Source organism: Acomys minous (genome assembly GCF_964271855.1).
Source record: "Acomys minous genome assembly, chromosome: 7".
NCBI lineage: Eukaryota > Metazoa > Chordata > Mammalia > Rodentia > Muridae > Acomys > Acomys minous.
In genome coordinates, this window is record NC_140488.1 from 96,004,092 (window position 1) to 96,015,642 (window position 11,551).

The window sequence follows — 11,551 nt, forward strand, 5'->3', positions numbered from 1 at the left end:
GTTGCTAATAATAGAAATTCAGAACCATGCATTTATTTTTCTGTCCAGGGGTGTGTGAGCATGTGTGTGTTGGGAGGTAGACACAAGTATCCCAGCAGCAATGACATTGAACTCTCAGAAAAGTCTAGATTAGGGCTTCCATGATTGCAAGGTGCGGCAGCGCCATCTAGTGGGTAAAGGCCAGAGATGCTCTCAGTTGCTCAAAGCAGTGATTCTCAACTTTCCTAATGTGATTCTTTAATACAGCTCTTGTTGTGGTGACCCTCACCATAAAATTATCTTTGCTGCTACTTCATAATTGTATTTTTCCTACTGTTATGAATTGTGATGTAAGTATGCGATCTCTGTGAAAGGATCCTTTGACCTGTAAAGAGGTCACCACCCACAGGTTGAGAACTCCCACAATTTTCTAGCCCAGAATTTTGAGTGCCACAGTTGAGAAATCCTGGTCTACACAAAAACGAGGTCTTCTTTTTAAATTTAGAGTTTTATTGTCGGATTATAGATGGAGCATACGAGAAAGGAGGTGGCAGAGTTACTGAATAGCAGAAGCTTGTCACAGCAAATGGGGCAACATTGAACTGTTAGTCTGGGGCAGCATGTTCATGGTAGAAAGAGAGAGGGGACTTCAGAGAAAAGGTAAGAAAGTCCAGAGTACTAGGGGGAATGGGCCCAGGGTTCTAGCCAGTATCCAAAAGGACAGAAAGAAAGGAAAACTTACTTTTTGAGTTAGAACTCCACAAAAGGGGCACAAGAATGCTAAAAATAGGAGACTGTTATTCCCCTGTATAACACAATATTCTTTTTATCTCCGGAGAGACCTGAAGCCTATGCTTTAATTTCTTTTTTCAGTATAAAGTAACTAGCTCTTTAAAGAGTTTTGTATTTCACAAACTAACTAGAATATGAATTTTGTTTTTTGTTGTTTTCTTCAAGACAGGGCTTCTCTGTGTAGCCCTGGCTGTCCTGAACTCACTTTGTAGACCAGGCTGGCCTTGAACTCAGAGATCTGCCTGCCTCTGCCTTCAGAATGCTGGGATCACCACCCAGCTAGAATATGCAATTTAAATGGCATACTATTTTAATAGTATAATTTTAGCAGAATGGTTATCTTTCTAGAAATGCCCTTAAATGGCTGATTCTTTGAGACAGGGTCTCACCCTGTATTCCAGGCTAGCCTCAAATTCTAAGCACCTCATCCAAGCCTCTACGTAATGCCACTACACCCAGCTGACTGTTTTAAGGACGTATCTGTCACAGAGACCACATCTTCCCCTCTGGTATACTGTACTTGATAACCAATGATTAAAGGTTCTGTTAAAACTGGGAAAGAGTGGAATAGTCAAGAGGTCCCTGTTATGATGCTCTAAATCATCCATAATCACTCACCACTCTAAGAAACGGAAATGGAGCTGGGTGGAGGCGGCGCACACCTTTAATCCCAGCACTCGGGAAGCAGATGCTCGGAGGTGGATCTCTTGAGCTTGGGGCCAGGCTAGTGCATAGAGCAGGCTCCAGGACAGCCAGGTCTATATAGAGAAACCCTGCCTTGAAAAATAACAATGAAATGAAAAAAATAGAAGCTGTTCTTTCTCTCATATGTGCACATATACTCACCAGCCTGAGAGACTCGAGCCTACCTTTTTTTTTTTTTTTCCTTTTCGAGACAGGGTCTCTCTGTGTTAGCCTTCGCTGTCCTAGACTCACTTTGTAGACCAGGCTGGCCTCGAACTCACAGCAATCCCCCTGCCTCTGCCTCCTGAGTGCTGGGATTAAAGGCGTATGCGAGCCTACCCTTTCAACTAGCCTCTTCTGGCTATAATGTTCCTATCATGTTAGCCCTGTGACTTAATGGTTCAGTTTGATTTGTATTTTATTTCCTCCCCTACTGACTTCCCCTTTTACTAACTTAGGCACTGAGTTCCTTACCAAATTCTTGGTGGATCCAATGTTAATCTCAAAGATGGGAGGAGAAAGATCACAGACCCAAATCATTATGGTCAAATTAATTAAAGCAGGCCTTTTTATTTGTGGACATGGGCTGCCTCCCCCTAAGGCAGTATTTCCAGAGGTCAGCGTTGGATGTGAGGAAGACAAGGCTTTATAGCTCAGGGGTAGGGGTTTCCAAATGGGGGATTTGGCTGGCAAAAATAGGCAGGGATACAGAAGCAGAAAATAGCATAACAAGTTAGTCCTTCCTGAAACAAAGACATGGTTGCAAGGTAGGCAAAGCAAGGTAGTCCTAGGTGGTCAGATAACCTCATATAGCCTTTTGAAACAAAGGTAGGGTTGCAACTTTTTGGGAAAAAAAAAGAGACATGATTGCCATTTCTGGACCAGGCAGTACAGAATCATTTGTAGTTAAGGTTACATGCAGGTGGGGCATAGCCCAATCCTTGAGAAACAAAGGTTTATTCATAAATAGGAATGAACCTAGCTAGATGGCTTTTAAGCCTAAAATGGAGGCAGGCTGGTTCTTCACCAGCTTTTTGCCAGTGGTTTGTTTTTGTGAAGAGATAAAACTTTCATTTCTCCCTCTCCCCTCTTTTTCTACTTAAGCTAAAAGCAGCATGAAACAATTTCCTGCTAGTTGTTCACTTTCCTTCAAAATAGGATAATAAAATCTAACCAAGGTTGGATTTTTCTTATATGCAGAAAGGGAAACGGAGATGACGGCTTCTATCAGTCATGGAGTAAGTGAGCAAAGGCATACTGTCACAAAATGTGTTGGGAAGGGGCTTTGTCTATTCTGAAAAACACACCCTGACTTGTGGATTGACTGAGTGAGATAGAGCATTACTAGAAAGATTTGACAGCACCTTTATTTTAGCTTTATTTCCATTACCACAATAATCACATTATTTCTTCCTTAGAATTTTTCAGGGTCATCTCTTCTCCTTGTCCATGACAACCAACCTAGCTCAGGCCTCTGGATCCCAGCCATGCCAGGAAACTTTAACCCTCTCCCCCTCTACATCTGTGTCCTGATGCTCAGAAGTTTCCTGAAATTACATGGCTATTACTCAGTGTGCTCAGAATAGATACTGCTGTACTGAAGCCCAACTCCTCTCGCCCCATTTCTCCCTACCTTCTCAGGCCCTGGTTTCTTCCTGCTGCTTTCCTTGCTCAATCCAAAGCAGGAAGTGCTAGAAAGCCAGCTTTGCTTCTTTCTAAAGGTACAGAGATCGTGAGCATTAAGAACCACCAAAAGGGCCAAATGTGGGTAACTAAACTAGCACTGGCAATGCATTCCTTCTCCTACATTAAAGGGAAAACTGCAAAGAAGACTAGCTGAGAAGTCTGGACTCTTACAGCAAAGCCATGATTGAAAAGACGAACTCGTTGTTTAAAAGGTATCAGCCATTTCAATAAAGTAACTCATCAGCATTCACATATTCCCAAGTTTGCGTGTGGACCCTCTTATTCCAGGGGATCTGTAACAGCATCACTCAGCTCTCCTTCTCAAGGGACAGCTGGAAATGTCCCGAGATGCTTTTGAATGTGATCATTTTGGCGAAGGTGCTACTGATAGGTCAGAAAGGCCCCTCAATAGCTCTAGTGCTCAGGAAGTCCCACAACAATGGAGAATCATTACCTGCTGGGGTTGAGATGGTGCCACAGTCAAAGGCTCTTCCAGAAGACCCGCATTCCAGTCTCAGTCCCATGTCAGGCTGCTCACAACTGCCTGTGACTCCAGTTCTAGGTGATCTAATACCCTCTTCTGACCATAGTGAGCACATGCAGAAGCCTATACACACACAATTAAAAATAAAAGGTTTATGGGCTGGAGAGATGGCTCAGAGGTTAAGGGCACTGACTGCTCTTCCAGAGGTCCTGAGTTTAGTTCCCAGCAACCACATGGTAGCTCACAACCATCTAAATGAGACCTGGTGCCCTTGTCTGGTATGCAGGTGTACATGCAGGCAGAACACTGTATACATAATAATAAATAAAAAAATGTTTAAGAAAACGATTACCTCCTATATATAATTACTTCCTTTTGTGTGCCATTGTCACAACCTGGACATAACTTCCAAGAAAGGAATGGGGAGGGATGTGAAAAAAACAATCTAATAATTCACCTGATATTCCATGTTTAAAATGAAGGCACACACAAACTGGCCGTCAGCTGAAACCAACCCTGAACTGCCTTCCAAATGGGAAAATCCAACCTCTGAATAAGTTAAGATCCACAGAAATGAACTGCAGTGTATGGATCCGTTTTACCCAAAAAGACAACTTCAAACAGGATATACTAGACTCAGAGATACCTGAAGCTGTTGCACTTCTTGTCCAGATTCTGCACGGCATACAACTTTTGTGCACGCCGGTCACGCTTACAGTTCCTCAGGCATACAATCCCACACTGCAGTGTCAACATCACCGTGTGTATATATGCTTAGTGTGAGAAAGTGATAAACCCAACAAGCACTTTTGCTCTGCCTAGGGAACTAGGGTAATCACAGGCTCAGGTCCACGCTCCTTAAGTATAGGTACAGAGACTTCAAGAGCCTTGGTGGCAAGGACCACTGAACCAGATCCCACCTTCACAGTAATTTGCAGGGGGCTGCTTCCAGAATGATTTTTAGGTTGGCCATCTGTCACTACTTTAGCTTATAAAACTTATCAGATACCAAATAATTTGCAGGGACAAAAACATCAAGGGCAGAAAAAAGACACAACACAAACTGAAAGGTACCCTAATTGCATATGGAGGCGGATGCTCTCTCTCTCTTCATCTTCCCCACTAATGACTCTAAGAAGCCCCACTCTACACTCCTGCTGGCAGTTCTTTGACCTGTGGCAGAGGTAACTATGGGGCAAAGTAAATGCACAGCACTGCTCTCTTCTTGCCACTACGCTAACGTATATTTTCATTTGCAACTCACTTGCGTTCCAATTCTTTGTTTTTGTTTTTGTTTTTATGGTTTTTTTGAGACAGGGTTTCTCTGTGTAGCCTTGGCTGTCCTGGACTCATTTTGTAGACCAGGCTGGCCTCGAACTCACAGCGATCCACCTGCCTTTGCCTCCCGAGTGCTGGGATTAAAGGCGTGCGCCACCACGCCCAGCGTTCCAATTCTTATCACTGGTGGCCTGCTGCCTGGCTGCAGAAAGAACGGTGCAGGCGTGGAAAGCCACAGAGAACTGTTCCCTTGTTGCTTTAGGGGAATTCCAAAAGTCTAACTTGAAAACACCTGTAGAAAAGGAGAAAAACAACGGAAAGCACTCCAAACTATCTAAGAACAGCTACTGTGAGTGTGGCGAACCTGGGTTCCCTGTGGGCTCCCGTCCAGGCTGTGTGCATTAACTTCTCTGAGAGATGCACAGGGCAGCTTTGCTCACTAGGAAGTGCTGACTGTTCTACACGCCAGCAAAACTTTTGAATAACAATGGGGAGACTGGTAGGCTGATGGTAAAGAAAGCAGGAGAAAAAGGCAATAGTGGTTTTCAGGGACTGACACATAAGAGAAGCTGTACACATCCAAGTATTTTGCAAGCTTTTCCAGTAAAAAGTAAACAAGGTAGAGTTACAGTAACGAGTTTTCAGCAGCTTCTGCCCAGTCCTGAAGCAAACTGTCACATAGATCCCAGCCGTCCACTATTTCAGAAGTTCCTCTTTTCTTGCTCTGGAGTAGGGCACAAAAGAAAAAGGACATAAGAAATTGAGGAGTGGAGAAATCTCAGACTTGTATTCTATTCTGGACACAGATGTGCTGTCAATGTTTACTGGAAATGGCGGTGAATATCCATTTCTCAATATCAATAATGGAACATGCAGGAGAAATTCTAGCTTCTTCAGCCTCGGCTTCTAGAAATGCAGCCTCATATCTTAAATGGACAAAACCCTCAGAGGTCATGTGGTAACCCTTTATTTTTATCTTTTTGGTTTTTCAAGACAGGGTTTCTCTGTGTAGCCCTGGCTGTCCTGGACTCACTTTATAGACCAGGCTGGCCTCGAACTCACAGAGATCCACCTGCCTCTGCCTCCCGACTGTGCCCTGTTTTATGTATGAGAATGAGATAAGAAGATATAAGGCAATAAGGTAATAAGGTACCAAATGTTAGATATTATGTTATACAGAGTTTATTAAATGAGCATGGGGCGGGAGAGAAGGAAAGGGGAGAGCATGAGAGAGAGAGAGAGAGAGAGAGAGAGAGAGAGAGAGAGAGAGAGAGAGAGAGAGGGAGGGAGGGAGGGAGGGAGGGAGGGAGGGAGGGAAAGGAGAGAGGAGAGAGGAGAAAGAGAGGGAGGAGGGACGAGGGAAGAGGGGGGAAGGGGGGAGGGGGAGAGAGGGGGGAAGGGAGGTGGGGAGGCAGGCCAGAGGGTTTGTCCTTTTACATAGCCCTGGGCAGGGCCACGCCCCCGTGGCAGGTAAGCAATAACATCACAGCAGAATCCTAACATCCCGGAAAACAGTTGCTCGACACCTCACCGGTTCCTTGGAGAAGCTCGGCCGTACCTCCGCTATATACGTGGGTGCACCTTATGGGTCTCCCAGGACGATGGTGTCGCGTGATAGTGTGTGAAAAGTGTTTGTCCCCTCCGACAGGCCACGCTATGCTGTTGCTAACGCTACACGGAGTCGCCCGCACTTACCGGGTCCGATCTCCACCCCGGCTCCCGGCAGCCGGCTTCATGTGCGCGGCCATCTTGGTTACGACCTCTTGTGTCAAGCCGGTACGTGAGGTCACGACTCTTGACCAGCCCGCCGTTTGGCCTATAAACCGGAAGTCCCGCCCCAGCGGCGCTTGCGCCGCCAGGAACAAGTGTCCAAGCTCGCCCTCCGGACCGCTTCTGGCTTTCCGGCTCAACAAGTATACCAAGGACGGGACCCTGACCACAGCGAGGAACTTACTTGCCCATGCACTTACCCTCCGGCAGCTCCAGGCGATCACAGTCAATAGACGCCTAGGCCACGCCTTTTCCTCTGGGCAGTACCACCTGCCACTTCTTCGGAGGGGGAGCGTCCCCTCCCGTCCCCTCCCGTATTACACACTTTTGCTGGCCTCTCCAAAGGTACTCTCAAGCTACCTCCTAGTACCATTCTCTCTCTGAGAACTCTTTTCCCGCCCATGAGTATTTTCCAGTGTTACATCCAGGGCGCCTCTTAAGTTCCCAAATCACCTACTTTCTGCTTCCAGGTTGGCCGCACCTCTCTCCCCATAGTGGGTACCTCTCTTAAAGGGACACCCACAGTCCCTTTTGAAAACAGCCCAGATTCCAGGTGCTCCGCTAATAATAAGTAAATACATAAATACATGAATAAATACATAAATAAATAACCTTTTCCTGTTTCTGTCAAACCCAAGTACAATAGTAATTTGTGAGCAGAAACGGATAGGACACAAAACTGCTTGCCCAGTGGTGACTTTGCAGCTCCTTTTCATGCCCTTCAGACCCGGAGGGCCAACTGGAACCTTGTTTCTTCAGCCTCTCAACATGCTTTAAATGCTAGGCGGCGGCTATGCGGAGTCAGCACGCTCCCCTTCTAGCTCTGATGTATTTCCCCGTTATGGCTTTCCCTGGGCTCATTTTCGCTCATACTACAGGGCTGTTGAGACTGCACCACGTTCACCTCTGCTTGAAGTCCCCTACTCCAACATTCCTCTTTCTTATTCCATTTACAGTTTAGGGCCCAAAGAGCTAATGGGTTCCTACTGAAGTTCCTTCCTGTCCAAAAAGCTCTGACTGGGTACAGCAGGAGGAAAAACCATTCCATTCGCTAGTCCTTCATATATTCAAATTGGTTTTATCTAGGACTATTTTCTGAAAGTACAAGAACCCGGAAGGAATCCTGAAGTCCCTTGCTTCAAGGACTAGATAAATAAAGATGTGGCAAATACTGGGTACGTGGAACTGCACTTGGTAAGTGCTGGTCTGTTAACTGACGGGATCAGCAGTAGTTGGGAGCATGGAACAGAGGGCCATTTCCGTAGTGCTTACTATAGTCCCTTACACAATAAAAATCTCAATAAATAGGCATTGAAATATACCCTTTTCATTTGGGTGGAGGGTTACAAATATCCCCTCCATGGCATAAACTTAGCTCCATATGATTCTAAATATGTCAGCAGTCAAGATTTGGTGATCACTTTTAAATATGAGTTTCCTTCTTTTTCAAATACCAACCTTTTCTGGCTTGAAGACAGTGTGTGTGTGTATGTGTGTATATATATATATATATGCGGGGTAACAATCCTGAATTAGAAGGAGCACAGAGTAAAGAACAGATGTTGTTGTTGTTGTTGTTGTTGTTGTTGTTGTTAACAGGTTTTCTTTGTGCAGCCAGGCTGGCCTTCAACTCAGAAAGATCTGCCTGCCTCTGCCTCCAGAGAGCTGGGATTAAAGGCTTGTGCCACCACTGCCTGGCAAAGAACAGGTTTTAATTAAGTTCATTTTTATTAAGTTCACCTTAGCCCTGAGAGCTCTCATTTATTTTCCAAAATGCCAGCCGGTTTTGCCCCACCCTGTATAAGTGACTGCTTTCAATTTGATAACATGATTTATCCTTCATGTTCCAGAAATGATTTGAAATAGCATACCAAAGTGTACACAGCATTCTACAAGAGAAATACTTTAAAGAATTGGAGCAAAAAAAATCACTGAAGGAGAATAAATAAGGCAAACTATCAGATTGAGAACAGTACCTGAGCTGGGGGTGGTGGCTCATGCTTTTAATCCTAGCACTTGGGAGGCAGAGGCAGGCAGATCTTTAAGTTCAAGGCCAACCTGGTATACAAAGTGAGTGTAGGACAGCAAGGGTTACACAGAGAAACCCTGTCTCCAAAAACATAAAGAAAAAAAAAGCAGACTTCCTAAAAACAAATAACAAAAACATAACAGTACCTGAAGATACCATCATTATTATTATGACAGTAACCTGTTATCCCAAACTTGTGGACCTGTCAGCCTCCCTGCCTTTGTTCAAACTGACCAACCTTAAATTGAGAGGGAGAAGACTCCCCTCAAAGACCTTTAAAATCCCCAGCCCTCAAGGAGAGACTGGACTGCAGCATCTCAAGTCTCCCCTTGGCTTTGTAGAAACTCTATCCCTCTCTTCCCTCTCTCTCTTCCCCTTCCACCCCCTTCCACTTTCTGTGTATTTCATCACCCCAATAAAAGCCTTTTCTTTGCAGGCTGATTTTGTCTGCTACTGTCTACTGTGTCTGAGATTACTTCTGATGCTACCTGTTGCTCTGGAGATTTTCCCCTGCCTTTTAACTCCTTAACTAGCTGAGACAACAAACCCATTCAAGACCGCTAGACCATAACTCATGATGATGATGATGATGATGATGATGTGATGGTGGTGGTAGTGTGAAGTAAAGCCAGGGAGAAGTGTCCATTGTAGCAATCCACTGACCCCCTTAATGCAAACTGTTGCCACAATTACAAATGTAATTTAGGGCTGTCCAAACTTTCCATTTCAACTGAGTGTCTAGGCCCTCAATAACATGGCTTAATTCAAAGTTGCATGTAGGTCATCTTTCCCTGCCTGAGACTACAAATGGCTTTCATCTATATTAGTTGAATGAATAATTAATATGGGAAATAATGTTTCTTTTACACTGAAAAGGAAAAAATTCTATAATCAACTGATAATATCTGGCATGAGTACAAGAAGGCCAAATATCTGAAAAATAGCAACATATTTTATGTCTCTGATTTATGTAATGGGGCAAATGTGTGTGTGTATATGCATGTGTGCCTGCGTGTGTGTGTGTGTGTGTGTGTGTGTGTGTGTGTGTGTGTGTGTGTTTCTTGTGCTTCTTTTTTCTCTCTGCTTCCTTAAAGTTTCAATTTAGTCAGTGGCATCTAGAAAGAGTGATTCCACTTTGGCTATGGCCTGACTCCTTGGACTTCATTCAGGTTCTACCTCCAAAGTGTCCCTCCATAATCCTTGTGTAACACACCTAAGCAACAGTGGAAACAGATGCATATATAGGAGATACATATATAGGTCATGATTTGATTTTAGTAGATGAAATTCATTATAACATCTCCAGACCTAAGATGAGACACCAGCTCATTGGATAAATTGTCCTTTAAATTATTGTCTTAAAGCTGGACACTGGTGCACACCTTTAATTCTAGCACTTAGGAGGCCAGCCTGATCTACATAGTGAATTCCAGACAGCCACGGCTACATAGAGACCTTGTTTTAAAAAATTCTACTTGAGAAAAGTTGGCAGAATTTCATTTGCCTAATGGTTTCTCTGAATTAATTTTTATTTTCAAGCAGTAGTGATTAACTTTCTCTGACTAACAAAAATGTTAACCTGTGAAAAATAAGACAAAGTCCATCATGATTATAGCTATTGATTAACTTACGAAATTTGATGAGCTTTTAAAATATTCTTGTATACAATTTCTCCAACTTGAAATGAACATAGGACCACATCCAGCAGGCCCCATGCCCAGTAGTAACTGGTTGACACAAAATGGTATCCATGCCTTTTGTTTTTGTTTTCTTTGTGATTTTTTTGATCATCATCATCATCATCATCATTATTGTTGGTGGTGGTGGTTGTGGTGTTTTTTGGTTTGTTTTGATTTTCATTTTCTGTTTTTTTATTTTGGTTTTTTTTTTTTTTGAGAAAAAGAACATGAAGTTGGATGGTTAGGGCAGTAGGGAGAATCTAGGGGAGTTGAGGAGAAAGAGTATGATCAAAAGATATATAAAATTTTTAAATAAAACATTGGGATAGATGGAGTAGAGACACCATTTCAAATATGTAGCATTCTTTGTTGATGAAGGATATTGGAAATTGCTTTACTCTGAGTAATAACGTAAAGAATGAACTAGCAATGTCATTCATGTGGCTGCCCTTCATCTCCAAGGTGTCAAGCTATTATAATTTTAGTTTTCATCTCAAATTAATCACTTTGGTTTTGTGAAACGTTGAGACATTTTGGACTATAACATGCAAAAATGAGCCCGTGTTAGCGAGATATAAATCATGTGGGGGAAGAAAGGGATGTGCAAGTGTGAACCAAGTGCTTTGAGAACACTGGAAAAGGAAAGAACAAAAAGTGAGTAGGTTACATGAGCCACTTACAAATCTCTACAAAAAGATCCCCCCCAAAACCCAAAAGAACAGTTCCTCAAAGGAGATGGTAATAAGACAGACTCTGAACAGTGGCTGAGATGTCCAAAGGCAAATCAAACCTCCCAGGATTCCTGGCTCAGGAAATCCAGTGGAAACAAATACCATAGTCAAGTACCAGGACAGCAACTGGGAGAACAGAACACTTCCAAAGAGACCGGGGGATGTGGACTGTTGTAGATGCTTCTGAAAAGCCAGGGTTGTTCAGCCTTGATGGCGCAAAGGGTTGAGATCCTCTCACATGCACACTGGAACACTTTTGAGTAATTAATTGAATGCGGAAATGGTCCAAGTATAAATGTCAAGGACAGTGGAAGGTAGGAAGGACTTTTCAGGACAGTGGGTTTCCAGTGTGCACATATTGATTGTAGGCTTTTGAATCAGTGGCATGTGCATGCTCAGGGCTCCAATAACCAGAAATTTACTTTTTCTCATTATCCAT

The 11,551-nt window shown here is 43.6% G+C and overlaps 1 protein-coding gene across 1 annotated transcript; it reads right to left on the minus strand.

The window, feature by feature from the left end:
• Nucleotides 1–468: 468 nt before the first annotated feature.
• LOC311601251 (uncharacterized protein) lies at nt 469–11,551 on the minus strand (the record flags this gene model as incomplete). The annotated part of the gene is made up of 4 exons (XM_084788641.1): nt 469–3,748; nt 5,533–5,627; nt 6,599–6,952; nt 11,535–11,551. The coding sequence occupies 3 exons, from the start codon at nt 11,549–11,551 to the stop codon at nt 5,600–5,602; spliced, it is 399 nt and encodes a 132-aa protein (XP_084644767.1). The 3' UTR covers nt 469–3,748; nt 5,533–5,599.